Here is an 18,427-nt window from a genome sequence, read left to right on the forward strand (position 1 = left end):
CTCTCGTCAGGTTCCATCACGAAGCTACTGGAGCATGTCTCTGTCTTTTTGCACTCGACTCCAACCTTTCCTCACCACACCGCTTCCCTCTGCACTCAGCTTCTTCTCGGCGGTCATCCCGGCACCTATCTTCCCCTTCATCAGATCTTCTAGAAAGGTTGTGCATTCCCCCACTCCATATTTACTCATAATAGGTTCCACTTTCCTCCATTTCTTCCCTGTCCACTATCTTACCGTTGACGTCCATCATCTTTTGTAGCTTTTCTCCTTAACGTTGTGCCATCCATTGACAATCACCTTCTTCTTCTTTGAGGTTTATTGGCACTCATATGGTGTATTGCCGCCACATACTGTACGGGGTAGTAAAAATAAATAAATAAATGATTTTATATATATATATATATATATATGGTTTGGACATACGGTCTCACCTCATAACTCATACATCCAAGTATTACATAAGTTGGGAGAACCACTTCATCAAACAACAGTAAAACCAATAGGCTTTGCTCCTTCTTTCCATCTATCATTCAATTCAATCGATGTGAGTCCCGGAATGTTATCCCTAAACCACACAGGCTCTGTGTCCAACGAGACATCAGAGATGACACCTTTAACCGGTGCCCTACTCTGAAAACCATAGCTGTCAACATCATACGTCAACATCTTGCAGAGCCACAGAGCGTTCTCCTTTTGCTCTTTGATACACACGAAATCAACATCATACTGTTCCTGGTCACTCTGACCAATTCCACTTAACCCAGTTCATCCTTCACCATTTTCTCCATTTAGTCCTCACTTTTCGCCACCATTTACGACGACCCACTTTCTCGTCCCTAAAATCCATTGACAATCATGAATGTATGGAATGGGTGCTGTCCTCATTGAACATCAATTTGTCTGATGGTTTTGATATTCGTCCGTCATGAATCATTGCACCTCATTGCACCTCAAGATTAATAGCAGTATACTTTGATTTCTTCGAACATGCATAGGAAAGAAACATTGTGTGAAAGAATCATAGTCGACTGAAAATGTTGAATTGCCCACAATCGTCTAAAAACAGAGTCATGTGGTGAGATAGGAAATGCAAGGAGATTAAAACCAAAAACGGACAATGAGTTCAATCACTATTGTCTCTCTCTTCATGAAAGATACTAACATTTTGAGCAACATATTATGCTGGATTTACATTATTTTGGTAAAACTAAATTAACAAATCATTGAACTGACTTGCATACATATTTTGTAAGATATTTGGGGGGTATTTTGACACAGTTATGAAGGAGATACAGAATGTTTTATTTTTTATTTTACCTTCATACAACCAGGTAGGCTAGTTGAGAACAAGTTCTCGTTTGCAATTGCGACCTGGCCAAGATAAAGCAAAGCAGTTCGACACATGCAACAACACAGAGTTACACATGGAATAAACAAACATACAATCAATAATACAGTAGAACAATCTATATACAGCATGTGCAAATGAGGTAAGATAAGAGAGGTAAGGCAAGTAATAGGCCATGGTGGCAAAGTAAATACAATATAGCAATTAAACACGGGAATGGTAGGATGTGCAGAAGATGAATGTGCAAGTAGAGATACTGGGGTGCAAAGGAGCAAGATGGATAAATAAATAAAAACAGTATGGGGATGAGGTAGATTGGATGGGCTATTTACAGATGAGCTATGTACAGGTGCAGTGATCTATGAGCTGCTCTGACAGCTGGTTCTTAAAGCTAGTGAGGGAGATATGAGTCTCCAGCTTCAGTGATTTTTGCAGTTTGTTCCAGTCATGGCAGCAGAGAACTGGAAGGAGAGGCGGCCAAAGGAAGAATTGGCTTTTGGGGGTGACCAGTGAAATATACCGGCTGGAGTGCGTGCTACGCGTGGGTGCTGCAATGGTGACCAGTGAGCTAAGATAAGGTGGGGCTTTACCTAGCAGAAACTTGTAGATAACCTGTAGCCAGTGGGTTTGGTGACGAGTATGAAGCAAGGACCAGCCAACGAGAGCATACAGGTCGCAGTGGTGGGTAGTATATGGGGCTTTGGTGACAAAATGGATGGCACTGTGATAGACTGCATCCAATTTGTTGAGTAGAGTGTTGGAGGCTATTTTGTAAATGACATCGCCGAAGTCGAGGATGGGTTGGATGGTCAGTTTAACAGCATGAGGGAAGGATGCTTTGTTGCGAAATAGGAAGCCGATTCTAGATTTAATTTTGTATTGGAGATGTTGAATATGACTTTGGAAGGAGAGTTTACAGTCTAACCGGACACCTAGGTATTTGTAGTTCTCCACATATTCTAAGTCAGAACCGTCCAGAGTAGTGATGCTGGACGGGCGGGCAGGTGCGGGAAGCTAAAGGTTGAAGAGCGTGCATCAAAGAATGGATCAAAGGGGTGGATCAAAGAATCACCAGCAGCGAGAGCGACATCATTGATGTATACAGAGAAGAGAATCGGCCTGAGGATTGAACCCTGTGGCACCCCCATAGAGACTGCCAGAGGTCCGGACAACAGGCCCTCCGATTTGACACACTGAACTCTGTCTGAGAAGTAGTTGGTGAACCAGGCGAGGCAGTCATTTGAGAAACCAAGGCTTTTTAGTCTGCCAATAAGAATGTTGTGATTGACAGAGTTGAAAGCCTTAGCCAGGTCAATGAAAACAGCTGCATAGTAAGGTGTCTTATCGATGACGGTTATGATATCGTTTAGGACCTTGAGCGTGGCTGAGGTGCACCCATGACCAGCTCTGAAACCAGATTGCATAGCGGAGAAGGTATGGTGAGATTCGAAGTGGTCGGTAATCTATTTGTTAGCTTGGCTTTCAAAGACTTTAAAAAGGCAGGGTAGAATAGATATAGGTCTGTATCAGTTTGGGTTTAGAGTGTCTCCCCCTTTGAAGAGGGGGATGACCGCGGCAGCTTTCCAATCAATGGGAATATCAGACAATACGAAAGAAAGGTTGAACAGGCTAGTAATAGGGGTTGTGTCACGCCTTGGTCTTAGTATTTTGTGTTTTCTTTATATATTTGGTCAGGCCAGGGTGTGACATGGGTTATTGTGGTGTGTTTTTTGTCTTGGGGTGATTGGGAACCATATTTAGGCAGCCATATTCTGTGAGTGTTTTCGTGGGTGATTGTTCCTGTCTCTGTGTAGTGTTCACCAGATAGGCTGTAATAGGTTTTCGCATTTCGTCGTTGTTTTTGTATATTATAGTTATTTCATGTATCGTCGATTCTTCATTAAAGAACATGAGTAACCACCACGCTGCATTTTGGTCCACTTCTCCTTCAACTGACGAACGCCGTTACAGAATCACCCACCACACCCGGACCGAGCGGCGTGGTAACAGGCAGCGACAGCAGGAGCAGCGAAAGGAGGAATGGACATGGGAAGACGTGTTGGATGGCAAAGGTTGTTACACTTGGGAGGAGATACTGGCCGGAAGAGATCGCCTCCCATGGGAACAGGTGGAGGCACTTAGGAGAGCAGAGGCAGCCGGAGAGAGGAGCCGACGATACGAGGGAACACGGTTGGCAAGGAAGCCCGAAAAGCAGCCCCAAAAATGTATTGGGGGGGGCTCAGGGAGAGTGTGGCAGAGTCAGGAGACAGACCTGAGCCAACTCCCCCTGTTAATCGTGAGGAGCAGCGATCAAAGGACTTCTGGACTTGGGAAGAGATATTGGACGGAAAAGGACCATGGGCACAGCCTGGTGAATATCGACGCCCCAAAGAAGAACTGGAGGCGGCGAAAGCGGAGAGGCGCTGGTATGAGGAGGCAGCACGGCGACGCGGATGGAAGCCTGAGAGTCAGCCCCAAAAATGTATTGGGGGGCTCACAGGGAGTATGGCGATGACAGGTAGGAGACCTGCGCAAACTCCTTGTGCTTACCGGGGGCTAGAGAGACCGGGCAGGCACAGTGTTATGCAATGGAGCGCACGGTGTCTCCAGTGTGGGTACATAGCCCGGTGCGGTACATACCAGCTCTTCGTATTGGTCGGGCTAGAGTGGGCATCGAGCCAGGTAAGGTTGGGCAGGCTCGGTGCTCGAGAGCTCCAGTGCGCCTGCACGGTCCGGTCTATCCAGAGCCACCTCCACACACCAGTCCTCCGGTGGCAGCTCCCCGCACCAGGCTTCCTGTGCGTGTCCTCGATCCAGTACCACCAGTTTCCAGCACCACGCACCAGACCTTCAGTGCGCCTCGCCTGTTCAGCGCAGCCAGAGCCTTTCTCCTCTCCAGTGCTGTCGGAGTCTCCCACCTGTTTAGCGCTGCCGGAGTCGCCCGCCTGTTTAGCGCAGCCAGAGCATTCCTTCTCTCTAGCGCTGTCGGAGCCTCCCGCCTGTTCAGCGCAGCCAGCGTTTTCCTCCTCTCCTGCGCTGCCGGGGTCTCCCGCCTGTTCAGCGCTTCCAGAGCCTTCCTCCTCTACAGCGCTGCCGGAGCCTCCTGCCTGTTAAGCGCAGCCTGAGCTGCCAGTCTGCATGGAGCAGCCAGAGCTGCCAGTTTGCATGGAGCAGCCAGAGCTGCCAGTCTGCATGGAGCAGCCAGAGCTGTCAGCCTGCATGGAGCAGCCAGAGCTGCCAATCTGCATGGAGCAGCCAGAGCTGCCAATCTGCATGGAGCAGCCAGAGCTGCCAGTCTGCATGGAGCAGCCAGAGCAGCTAGATCCGCCAGTCAGCCATGATCTTCCAGATCTGCCAGTCAACCAGAATCTTCCAGATCTGCCAGTCAACCAGATTCTTCCAGATCTGCCAGTCAAGCAGACTCTTCCAGATCTGCCAGTCAACCATACTCTTCCAGATCTGCCAGTCAACCAGACTCTTCCAGATCTGCCAGTCAACCAGACTCTTCCAGATCCGCCAGCCAGCCAGGATCTACCGGAGCCAACTACCTGCCTGAGCTTCCTCTCAGTACTGGGCTTCCTCTCAGTCCCGGGCTTCCCCTCAGCCCCGGGCTTTCCCTTAGTGCTGGGCTTTCCCTCAGTGCTGGGCTTTCCCTCAGTGCTGGGCTTCCCCTCAGTGCTGAGCTGCCCCTCAGTGATGAGCTGCCCCTCAGTCCCGAGCTTCCCCTCAGTCCCGAGCTACCCCTCAGTCCCGAGCTACCCCTCAGTCCCGAGCTGCCTCAGTCACGAGCTGCCCCTCAGTCCAGTGGGGTTCTGGGTGAGGACTACTAGGCCATGGTCGGCGGCGAGGGTGGACTATCCCAGGAAGGGATAGGGGAAGAGGGAAGAACTATGACATTAATGGAGTGGGGTCCACGTCCCGAGCCGGAGCCGCCACCATGGACAGACGCCCACCCAGACCCTCCCTATGGTTTTGAGGTGCGTCCGGGAGTCCGCACCTTTAGGGGGGGTTCTGTCACGCCTTGGTCTTAGTATTTTGTGTTTTCTTTATATATTTGGTCAGGCCAGGGTGTGACATGGGTTATTGTGGTGTGTTTTTGTCTTGGGGTTTTGTGGGGTGACTAATTAGTCTATGGCTGCCTGAGGCGGTTCTCAATCAGAGTCAGGTGATTTATCCTTGTCTCTGATTGGGAACCATATTTAGGCAGCCATATTCTGTGAGTGTTTTCGTGGGTGATTGTTCCTGTCTCTGTGTAGTGTTCACCAGATAGGCTGTAATAGGTTTTCGCATTTCGTCGTTGTTTTTGTATATTATAGTTATTTCATGTATCGTCGATTCTTCATTAAAGAACATGAGTAACCACCACGCTGCATTTTGGTCCGCTTCTCCTTCAACTGACGAACGCTGTTACAGGTTGCAACAATTTCGGCAGATAATTTTAGAAAGAGAGGGTCCAGATTGTCTAGCCCGGCTGATTTGTAGAGGTCCAGATTCATCAGCTCTTACAGAGCATCAGCTATCTGGATTTGGGTGAAGGAGAAGTGGGGGAGGTTTGGGCGAGTCGCTGTGGGGAGCGCAGGGCTGTTGACCGGGGTAGGGGTAGCCAGGTGGAAAGCATGGCCAGCCGTAGAAAAATGCTTCTTGAAATTCTCAATTATAGTGGATTTATCGGAGGTGACAGTGTTTCCTAGCATCAGTGGAGTGGGCAACTGGGAGGAGGTGCTCTTATTCTCCATGGACTTTACAGTGTCCCAGAACCTTTTTGAGTTTGTACTACAGGATGCAAATTTCTGTTTGAAAAAGCTAGCCTTAGCTTTCCTAACTGCCTGTGTATATTGGTTCCTAACTTCTCTGAAAAGTTTGAACATTGATTGTACGAGATAAAGTTTTTTTTTGTTACTGTCACAAGAGGTTACACTATGAACAAGCGATGAATGCTCATAAATGCTTTATAAATTACTATAAGTGTTTATGAATTGTTCACATGTTGAAATATAAGAGTTTAAGCCCTTTGAATAACAGATGCACTACATCGAACAACAGATAGTCCCCCCAAAAAGGTCAAAAGGAAGTATGTTCTGAAGTGATATAGGAAAGATAGGAAACATTTGTTATTTTTCAGACATTTATTTAACCCCTTATTTGGCACTAAACAGTCTCCCTATGTGACCGACAGATTCGATCTTAGTTCGAAAAATTTGAAATTGTGTTTTTTACATTGAATAAATGTAGAGACTCAGAGTTAGAACATGGTATAGCATACACCACAGTTGAGGACCAATGGGAAAGTAATTCTGCTTTGAAAGTTGATGAACTTGTAAACGCACTTTTGAGAAAATGGCCTTTGAATGTGTTGGTAAACCTAATGGAGAGCTCTTCTTTGTCTACACCCATTCAGCTTTGTTCACATCCTCTTAATTAAGCCTTAGCCCCAACCATCTCTTTAAGGATTCACATGTGAGGACATGTTCTCAACAGAGTGAGCACAGTAGTGTACTAAACAACCAAAGATTTCAAGATTATAGGCTGGTTAATACTACATCTATCGACATGTCTGGAGACAGTTGTCGCAGTGACATCATGAACACTCTATTGTTCTCCAACATCAAACTTCTTGTTGTCGTTAGGAAAAAGTAGTCCAAAATAGCATAACTGGTGTATGTTAACACCAATAATTTAACACCCAACCATTTAAAAATCTATTTAGTATATGTCAATCTAGCAAACCAGGCAACTACAAGCAACTTTCTAAACAATGTTTTGGTTAGTTTCTAGCTTGTTAGCTAGCTAACGTTAAGTACCACTTGCCGTGAGGTAGCAGAGAGAACAGTCTATTACTAGGGTGACTGGAGTCTTTGACCATTTTTAGGGCCTTCCTCTGACACCGCCTGGTGTAGAGGTCCTGGATGGCAGGAAGATTGGCCTCAGTGATGTACTGGGCCGTACGCACTACCCTCTGTAATGCCTTGCGGTAGGAGGCTGAGCAGTTGCCATACCAGGCAGTGGTGCAGCTGTTGAACCTTTTGAGGATCTGAGGACCCATGCCAAATCTTTTCAGTCTCCTGAGGGAGAATAGGCTTTGTCGTGCCCTCTTCACGGCTGTCTTGATGTGTTTGGACCATTGTAGTTTGTTGGTGCCATGGCTCCACCTGTCACCAGAGGGCGGCAGAGACCATCCTAGAGACACGCACGACACACAGGTGTGTCCTATTTACTCATTATGATTTCCCTGCTAAAAGAGGTGTGTTTTCTGTTGTCCTTTGCTGAAGCTTGAATGGTGTGTTTTGTGCGTTTGTCTCCTAAGTGAGTTTTCGAGACTTAGTGTTTGTTGTTTTCCCAGTGTTACTGTGATCCTTCCTTTACCATTCTCAGTAAAGTATTATATTTACCCTTAACCACTGATCCCTCGTCTGGTCTCTTCACCCTGTCACCATTGGTGATGTGGACACCAAGGAACTTGAAGCTCTCAACCTGCTCCACTACAGCCCCGTTGAGGAGAATGGGGGTGTACTCGGCCCTCCTTTTCCTGTAGTCCAAAATCATCTCCTTTGTCTTGATCACGTTGAGGGAGAGGTTGTTATCCTGGCACCACACGGCTAGGTCTCTGACCACCTCCTTATAGGCTGTCTCATCATTATCGATGATCAGGCCTACCACTGTTGTGTCGTCTAAAAACTTAATGATGGCCCCAGTGTTAAGGATCAGCGTGACAGATGTGTTGATACCTACCCTTACCACCTGGGGACAGCCCGTCAGGAAGTCCAACATCCAGTTGCAGAGGGAGGTGTTTAGTCCCCGAGTCCTTAGCTTAGTGATGAGCTTTGAGGACACTCTGGTGTTGAACACTGAGCTGAATAGTCAATGAGTCAATGAATAGCATTCTCACATAGTTCTTCCTTTTGTCCAAGTGAGAAAGTGCAGTGTGGAGTGCAATAGAGATTGTGTCATCTGTGCATCTGTTAGGGTGGTATGCAAATTGGTGCTGGTCTAGGGTATCTGGGAAAATGGTTTTGATATTACCCATGACCAGCCTTTCAAAGCACTTAATGGCTACAGACGTGAGTGCTACGGGTCGGTAGTCATTTAGGCAAGTTACCTTAGTGTTCCTGGGCACAGGATGATGGGAGAACCTTCCAGAAGGACAATCGTGGGGTTGGGGTTGTGTCTTTTTATCAATAACAGCTGGTGCGCGATGTCTAATATTAAAGAACTCTCGAGGTATTGCTCGCCTGAGGTAGAGTACCTTATGATAAGCTGTAGACTAGAGGTCGCCCGACTAATCGGAATGGCCGATTTATTTTTATTTTTATCTTTATATATATGGTCCTCCAATAATCGGTATCGGCGTTGAAAAATCATAATCGGTCGACCTCTACTGTAGACCACACTATCTACCAAGAGAGTTCTCATGTGTATTATTCGTAGCCGTCAATTTACCACCACAAAGCGAAGCTGGTACTCAGACCGCTCTCAACCAACTCTATAAGGCCATAAGCAAAGATGAAAATGCTCACCCAGAAGCGGCACTCCTACTGGCAGGGGACTTTAATGTAGGCAAACTTAAATCACTTTTACCAAATTACCAGCATGTCACCAGGGAAAAAAAAGATCTTAGACCACCTTTACTCCACACACAGAGATGCATACAAAGCTCAGCCCCGCCCTCGATTTGGCAAATCTGACCATAATTTTATCCTCCTGATTCCTGCGTACAAGCAAAAACTAAAGCAGGAAGTTCCAGTGACTTGCTCAATACGGAAGTGGTCAGATGACGTGGATGCTCCACTACATGACTGTTTTGCTAGCACAGACTGGAATATGTTCTGGGATTCATCCAATGGCATTGAGGAATACACCACCTCAGTCATCGGTTTCATCAATAAGTGCATCGATGACGACATCCCCCCCAGTGACTGTACATACATATCCAAACCAGAAACCATGGATTACAGGCAACATCCTCATCGAGCTAAAGGCTACAGCTGCTGCATTCAAGGAGCAGGACACTTATCCGGAAGCCTATTAGAAATCCCGCTATGCCCTCAGATGAACCATCAAACAAGCAAAGCGTCAATACAGGATTAAGGTTGAATCCTACTGCACCGGCTCTGATGCTCGTCGGATGTGGTAGGGCTTGAAACCTATACAAAGGGAAACCCAGACGCGAGCTGCCCAGTGACACGAGCCTACCAGACGAGCTAAATGCCTTTTATGCTCGCTTCGAGGCAAGCAACACTGAAGCATGCACGAGAGCACCAGCTGTTCTGGATGCCTGATCACCGACAACGATGACACGGCCTATAGGGAGGTGGTCAGAGAACTGTCAGTGTGGTGCCAGGACAACAACCTCTCCCTCAATGTGAGCAAGACTAAGGAGCTGATCGTGGACTACAGGAAAAGGCGGGCCAAACAGGCCCACAATAACATCGATGGGGCTGTAGTGGAGCGGATCGAGAGTTTCAAGTTCCTTGGTGTCCACATCACCAATGAACTATCATGGTCCAAACATACCAAGACAGTCATGAAGAGTGCACAACAGAACCGTTTTCTGAAAAGATATGGCATGGGTCCCAAGATTCTCAAAAGGTTCTACAGCTGCACCATCAAGAGCATCCTGACCGATTGCATCACCGCATAGTATGGCAACTGCTTGGCATCTGACCGTAAGGCACTACAGAGGGTAGTGTGAATGGCCCAGTACATCACTGAGGCCAAGCTTCCTGCTATCTAGGACCTATATAATAGGCTGTGTTAGAGGAAAGCCCATAAAATTGTCAGAGACTCCAGTCATCCAAGTTATCGACTGTTTTCTCTGCTACCGCACGACAAGCGGTACTAGAGCGCCAGGTCTAGGACCAAAAGGCTCCTCAACAGCTTCTACCCCCAAGGCATAAGACTGCTGAACAATTCATAAAATCGTCACCGAACAATTTACATTGACCCCCGCTTTTGTACACTGCCGCTACTCACTGTTTGTTTGTTACCTATGCATAGTCACCTCACCCCCACCTACATGGACAGATTACCTCAACAAGCCTGTATTCCCGCACACTGACTCAGTACCGGTGCTCCCTGTATTTAGCCTCGTTATTGTTATTCTTATTGTGTTACTTTTTATTATGACTTTTTATTTTAGTCTACATGGTAAATATTTTCTTTCTGAAATGTATGTTACAGTATTGCAGCAAGCGACGCGTCGGGAAGGGGCCAGAGAGTGGGGCTGGCTGCAGTAGAGGTGTCGCTTTAATAAACCACATGGTGCATTCTTATATGTACTTTTTATCTGCCAGGAATGCCCAGCATGTGTGCCTATCTGGCATGGTTTACAGTACACTCTCATCCTCATGCCCACCAAAGCCAAGTGCCGTACACTGGTCTCTAGCCACCACAACCAACCACCTAACCTGGCTGTGCCCAACACATCCCATCCTAACACCTTACCATACACCTATCCAGCCCAACTGAGCCCAGCACCTACCCAGCGTGCGCCCTACCCAGCCCAGCACTTACCCAACCCAGCACCTATACAGTTCAGCACCTATACAGTTCAGCACATTCTAAGCGGCGCCATGCCCCTACCCAGCCCAGCACCTATCCAGCACATACCCAGCTCAGGCTAGCTCAGCACCTAACCAGCCTAGTCTAATACCTACCCAGCCAAGCCCAGAACTAACTTAGCACCTACCAAGCCCAGTCCAGCACCTACCCAGCCCAGCACCTACCCAGGCCCTTGATGAAGCCGATGACACTAGCCTTGCTCCAGCACACAGCCGTGCCGTCCATGGTGGGGAAGGGAGGGAGAGTGGCCAGGGTTGTAAAAGTCTGACAAATGCACACTACAAATCCTTTAATATCCTTCCGTCTGTCTGTCCCTGGACTCTGTTGATTTTCTGTCTGTGCCCCTGGGTGTACGCTCCATGGTGAACTGACCCCGAGTGGGTCTGTAGAGACAGGTGTGTTTAAAAGACTGGGTTGTTTGCTCCACACAAATATCTTCCTATATCTCCCAGTCAGTTCCAGCCTGCCTCTGTGGCTGTGTGCTGCCTTGTGATCAACCAGTACCTTCCAAGAGTGAAGGTCAGGCAGGAATTTTTAGCCACGGCCCATTGGAATGACGAGGGCTAACATGCTATGGTGGCATAGTTGTGTGACTATATTTATCCTGGGGTACACACTATACTGACACGTCAGCCCTCCCCTTTCCCCCCTCCCTCCCTTCCTCCCACCTCCCATTCCCTCCCTCCCACTAGAGTATGAGGCACAGGGCAAAGCAGCAGACTGTAAACAGCAGTCTCAGTCAGGCTCAGCCAGCCAACTAAAACAAAATTAGCCTAGTGCTGTATAGCTAAAGCTAAAGTTAGCTAACCATGGTCTTCTATTTAACTCCTATCCTCTCAGCAAATGGACAGTCCTATAGATTTGTAGAACCATGGAGGGGCTTAAAAATGGTTTAAGAATCCCCATGCATACTCACACTATATCCAAGTATTTGTGTGTTTTCTTAAAATTGCAAACAAAAGAGTAACAAAATCTGCAGACAATTTAACATCATCCTACATTTACATGAATTGGTTTGTAAGGATGGTAAATTAATACTGCACAAAAACATGTTTTCCATGTTTTTTGATGAAGAAAAATATTCAATTTAATGTGGATGTTTTGTGTCTTTGCCCATAACTTTTCACCTTTTGATGTAAATGTTTGAGGATAGGGTTTTTTTCTTTTTGGATCCCATTAGCCTATTAGCAACAATTGAATCCCGTAAGATACTGTTCTTAATTATACAACAACCTTTTTTTGCCAAAGCAGAGATACTGAAGAAAATATGTCTATATCGGTCCTCAAATACTAGTAAAGGCCCAGTGCACTACTTTTCTGATTCTTTTTTTATTTTCAGATTAATATTTTGTTTCAATTCAGATTATTCAGGGGGTGCTGGGGCATCCTCAACACCCCTAAATCCTGCGGCTATGTATCAAGGTACTTTTAGTTTATTGGCGTTGACTTGTATGTTTGGCCAATGGTCTGTTGTCTAGTTGATGTAATGCAAAGAATTTGTGACGTGACAACAATGTTCGTGAGCGATGGAAAATGGAAACTCCCAACCAAAAATAAGGTTGTCCTTTCAGCAAAGTACTGAACACAACCAAGTTTCGACTGTTAAATGAAATATGAGGACTATTAGCCTAAATGAAAGATAAGTGTTCACTGAAACGACTTCTCCAGCATTTATCTCTTTTGATTGAATGGGTCTCATGTTGCATGCTTTCAGCTGTAAATGGGGAGCTGAAGAAAGCAACCAGTGTGGCTAGTCACTCTGGGCTCTGTATCAGAGGCTGCGACTGGTACGCCACATGTGACTCGATGAACAACAGGCTAGCTCAGGCACACTGGGCATTACATCACCAGCACACTGCTGCTGACAAACTCTCTGAGTATGGTGGTGCTCCCTACAGATGTCAGATCTTAATTTGATCCATTTCGTCCCAGGAGGAAAATAATCATTTAATAAGAGGACTTGAATAAATATGCTGCCAGGGGGCGTATTCGTAGGCTACACAGTGCGGTAACGTATCTAGGGGGTTTGGGAAGGCTCTGCAAACCACCCGACCTCATAACATCAAGTATCATCAGTATTGGTCTGAGCAGCACACTTCGGCATTACGAGTTCGTATTTTTTTTAAATTTTACTAGGCAAGCCAGTTAAGAACAAATCCTTATTTACAATGACGGCCTACCCCGGGCCAAACCCGGACAATGCTGGGCCAATTGTGCGCCGCCCTATGAGACTCCCAATCACGGCCAGTTGTGATTCAGCCTGGAATCGAACCAGGGTCTGTAGTGACGCCTCTAGCACTGAGATGCAGTGCCTTAGACTGCTCCGCCACTGAGGAGCCCATATACAGATGTGCTCAAATTTGTTGGTACCCTGCCTCAAAAAATGAAGAATGCACAATTTTTTCTGAAATAACTCGAAACTGACAAAAGTCATTAGCATCCACCATTGTTTATTCCATATTTAATAGAAATCATACTTTGCTTTTGATTTTTTACTCAACATAATATTGTAAATAATAAAACAAATGATAATGGCATGGACAAAAATGATGGGACCCTTAACTTAATATTTTGCTGCACAACCTTTAGAGGCAATCACTGCAATCAAATGTTTTCTGTAGCTATCAATGAGACATCTGCAGCTGATAAGAGGTAGTTTGGCCCACTCTTCCTGTGAAAACTGCTCCAACTGTCTCGGGTTTGATGGGTGCCTTCTCCAGACTGCAAGTTTCAGCTCTTTCCATAGATGTTTGATAGGATTCAGATGAGGATTTATAGAAAGCCACTTCATTTTTTTTTTTTGGTCCAATGTTTTGTTCTTATCCATTCTTGGTTGCTTTTAGCTGTGTGTTTTGGGTCATTATCCTGTTGGAGGACCCATGACCTGCGACTGAGACAGAGCTTTCTGACACTGGGCAGTACGTTTTGCTCCAGAACGCCTTGAAAGTGTTGAGATTTCATTATGCCCTGCACAGATTCAAGGCACCCTGTGCCAGGCGCAGCAAAACATAACCCAGCTTCCTCCATGTTTCATTGTAGGTATGTTGTTATTTTCTTTGAAAGCTTCATTTTTTTCATCTGTGAACATAGAGCTGATGTGACTTGCCAAAAAGCTCCAGTTTTGACTCATCTGTGCAAAGGACATTCTCCCAGAAGGATTGTGGCTTGTCAATATGCATTTTAGCCAATTCCAGTCTGGCTTTTACATGTTTTTATGTTTTTCTCCTGGGTCTTCTTCCATTGAGCCCACTTCAGCTCAAAAAGAGACAGATGGTGCGATCAGAAACTGACGTACCTTCACCTTGGAGTTCAGCTTGTATCTCTTTGGCAGTTATCGTTGGTTCTTCTTCAACCATTCGCACTCTCCTTCTGTACAAAATGGGGTCGATTTTCCTCTTGCGGCCGCGCCCAGGGAGGTTGGCTACAGTTCCATGGACCTTAGATTTGGGTATGTCATTTTAGGCGAGAATTGAAAAAAACGGGGGGGGGTCCTTAAGAGTTAAGACATGAAGGTCAGTCAATCTGGAAAAGGTCAAGAACGTTTCTTCAAGTGCGGTCGCAAAAAAAACAACAAGCGCTATGACGAAACTGTCTCTGACGAGGATTGCCGCAGGAAAGGAAGACCCAGAGTTACCTCTGCTGCAGAGGATACGTTCATTAGCGTTACCAGCCTCAAAAATTGCAGCCCAAACAATTGCTTCACAGCCTGCGTGAACAGCCTGCGTGAACAGGCCTTCTTGGTCAAATTGCTGCAAAGAAACCACTACCAATAAGAAGAAAATATTTGCTTGGGACAAGAAACACGAGAAATGGACATTAGACCGTTGGAAATCTGTCCTTTGGTCTGATGAGTCTCTGATGAGATTTTTGGTTCCAACCACGGTGCAGAGTAGGTGAATGGATGATCTCACCACTTGATTTTAAGAATGTGAAATGTCAGAATAATAGTAGAGAGAATGATTTATTTCAGCTTTTATTTAATTCATCACATTCCCAGTGGGTCAGAAGTTTACATACACTCAATTAGTATTTGGTAGCATTGCCTTTAAATTGTTTCACTTGGGTCAAAGTTTCAGTTTGTAAGCCTCCTTGCTCGCACACGCTTTTTCAGTTCTGCCCACAAATTTTCTATGGGATTGAAGTCAGGGCTTTGTGATGGCCACTCCAATACCTTGACTTTGTTGTCCTTAAGCCATTTTGCCACAACTTTGGACGTATGCTTGGGGTCAATGTCCATTTGGAAGACCCATTTGCGACCAAGCTTTAACTCCCTGACTGATGTCTTGAGATGTTGCTTCGATACATCCACATCATTTTCCTTTCCTCATGATGCCATCTATTTTTTGAGGTGCACCAGTCCCTCCTGCAGCAAAGCACCCCCACAACATGATGCTGCCATCCCCGTGCTTCACGGTTTGGATGGCAAGCATCCCCATTTTCCTCCAAACATAACAATGGTCATTATGGCCAAAGTTATATTTATGTTTCATCAGACCAGAGAACATTTCTCCAAAAAGTACGATCTTTGTCCCCATGTGCAGTTGCAAACCGTATTCAGACTTTTTTATGGCGGTTTTTGGGCAGTGGCTTCTTCCTTGCTGAGCGGCCTTTCAGGTTATGTCAATATAGGACTCATTTTTACTGTGGATATAGATACTTTTGTACCTGTTTCCTTCAGCATCTTCACAAGGTGCTTTGCTGTTGTTCTGGGATTGATATGCACTTTCGAACCGAAGTACGTTCATCTATCCTTCCTGAGCGGTATGACAGCTGTGTGGTTCCATGGTGTTTATACTTCCGTACTATTGTTTGTACAGATGAATGTGGTACCCTCAGGTGTTTGGAAAGTGCTCCCAAGGATGAACCAGACTTGTGGAGGTCTACAATTTTTTTTCTGAGGCATTGGCTGATTTCTTTAGATTTTCCCATGATGTCAAGCAAAAAGGCACTGAGTTTGAAGGTAGTCCTTGAAATACATCTACAGGCACACCTCCAATTGACTCAAATTATGTCAATTAGCCTATCAGAAGCTTCTAGAATAAGGCTGTAACGTAGCAAAATGTGGAAAGAGTCAAGGGGTCTGAATACTTTCTGAATGCACAGGCCTGCACACAATACCCCATGTCAAAGCGGAATAGTTTTTTTTCTATTTTGTTAACAAATTAATAAAAAATGAAAAGCTGAAATGTCTTGAGTCAATAAGCAATTCAAACCTTTGTTTTGTCAAGCCTAAATCAATAAATAAAAAGTTGCTTAACAAGTCATATAATAAGTTGCATGGACTCACTCTGTGTGCATTAATAGTGTTTAGCATAATATTTGAATGAATACTGTGACGGCCCTGAATTTTTTCTGAACCGTCTCAGTGCAGCTCCTTCCAATAGGGCGCTTTCCCTTTAATTCCCAATTAAATAGCCAGCATCAGCTGCACGAAAGGGGGGTTGTGATGGAGACGTGCATGAGTATGTGTTCAACCCTCAGTTCCGAAGCTTCTCTATTCCGTTTGTTTTGTTGCCGTTAAACGTGTGTTTTGTAGCCTAAGAGAGTTTACCCAGGATCGGATCCACTCTTCGCGTCCCTGGACTACACCTCTCCGTTCTTCGTGGCCTTTCTCCGCTGGAGATCTATTGGCGGATTGGATTGTCTGACTGACCGACTGACTACCACCTTTTTGTATACGGTATTTCATTTGTTTGGATGTGATGTATACTGTGATTTATGTAGTTAGTTGTAGTTGAGGACTTAATTAAGAGTTGATCCGCTTTAAAGTTCTGTGGTAAAGTAATTGTTATATTGATTGTATGTTTAGTACTGGGTTTACGCTACACTGAATGAACGGACAAACATCGCGTGACAAAAGTCACTTGAGTTCACTGAACTCCTTTACCGGGCTGGACTCTTTTTAGGCCCGAGGTACAGGACATTTCTGGAGGAACCAGAACTCATTGTGATATTATTATGTGTGTGTGTAATCATTGTTGTTGCTAATACAACCCACGCAACAGAATATAGTTGTTTTTGAAGTTCTTTTCAATGTTTTAAGGGTTTATGAAAAGTTTATTTCCATCCTGACTTTTACATACGTCCTTTGTATTGGTGTAGACTTGACGGACCAGATGGGACTCATTCCCACCCAAACTAAAAGGAGAAACCAATGTTTTCTCTGGTAGGCACAACCTACCTGGCACCCCTATAAATAATAACCTCAAGTCAAAACCGTTACAATACCTCATCTCTGTATCCCACACACACAATTATCTGTAATGTCCCTCAGTCGAGCAGTGAATTTCAAACACAGATTCAACCACAAAGACCAGGGAGGTTTTCCAATGCCTCGCAAAGTAGGGCACATATTAGTAGATGGATAAAACATATATAAAAGCAGACTTTGAATATCCCTTTGAGTATGGTGAAAAACTCAACTGCTGGAGAGGAAGGAAGCAACTCAAGAATTTCACCACAAGGCCAATGGTATCGCCCAACACTAACGCCCAGTGTCTGGAAAAATATTTTTGACACTTTGTGTGAATGGAAACTAATGTTGATGTGGACTACTCTAATTATTTTACCAATAGCTAGTCAGCTAATCTAAATGATCAAACAAGTATAATAGTTTTGCTTACAACATTGTCATGTTCTGTGTCAAGCAAAACAATATTCCCTTTAAAAGGTATCTTGTCGGCAGTGCAATGCACTTCTCTAGTCTACAATGCAACTTGGATTGAATCCCAGACAAAGTGGCTAATTGTTTACCTCAAATGTTGGCTTAAGTGTTGCCTGTATGGTACCTATACATATGAGATAACATCAATCAATTTCTCCACAGATTAAACCAGATTATCCTTAGTTCTAGGATAGGATAGCAAATAATTTACCAAAGTGACCGGAATCTTCTGTACTTTTTGTAATTAATGTCATCTATGGTAAATTTGGTAATTTATACTTAAATAACTGTAATATGTATTTATATATTTGTATATCTGTGTCCAGTTTCTAGGGGATAGAACATATGGGTCCAGCGAAAATAGCCAAATTAATTTTTAAAAAGCATCTAATCAACAATGGTATTATTTTTTATTAACTCTACAACTCTTCCAACTATTGACAAGTTTGGTGCCAAAACATTTACAACAAAGACATAATAGTAAACACCAATGGTATTCATTATTGACATAATAAAAGAAATACAAGTGTGAAAAAATAAATATAAATATAAACCCTCATATTAAACACCAAAAGGTATTCACTAAGTTGATGGTTTATATTTAGGATAATATTTTACAGCTTTATCATGCTATTTTGTATTAATTATATTATCTTATTTGATTATTTTATACATTTTACTTGTTATAAGGCTACAAAGAGGGCCAGCAATAATTACTGTAATAATCTGATGTACCCAAAAAGGCCACCATAAATCTTGTTATAAACTTCCAAAAAACCTTAAAGTAAAAATCCCCTCAAAACCACTCGTTCCTGTAATTTACAGTTTTAAATAATCCTAATATGTGAGAACAATAT

The 18,427-nt window shown here is 44.6% G+C and overlaps 1 protein-coding gene across 5 annotated transcripts in view; it reads right to left on the reverse strand.

Annotated features, from left to right (window-relative positions):
• LOC118397034 (protein furry homolog) overlaps positions 1-18,427 on the reverse strand; it is a 231,669-nt gene that overhangs the window by 173,087 nt on the left and 40,155 nt on the right. Inside the window, exon 1 of one of the 5 annotated variants that reach the window (XM_052467094.1) lies at positions 11,071-11,382. The exons of the other annotated variants lie outside the window; for them this stretch is intronic. Coding sequence (XP_052323054.1) covers positions 11,071-11,131 — 61 coding nt within the window. The 5' untranslated portion in view covers positions 11,132-11,382. Of the gene's footprint in view, positions 1-11,070; positions 11,383-18,427 lie in introns of those variants that run through there. 5 annotated transcript variants of the gene reach the window in all.

Source organism: Oncorhynchus keta, chromosome 18, assembly GCF_023373465.1.
Source record: "Oncorhynchus keta strain PuntledgeMale-10-30-2019 chromosome 18, Oket_V2, whole genome shotgun sequence".
Classification (NCBI taxonomy): Eukaryota; Metazoa; Chordata; class Actinopteri; order Salmoniformes; family Salmonidae; genus Oncorhynchus; species Oncorhynchus keta.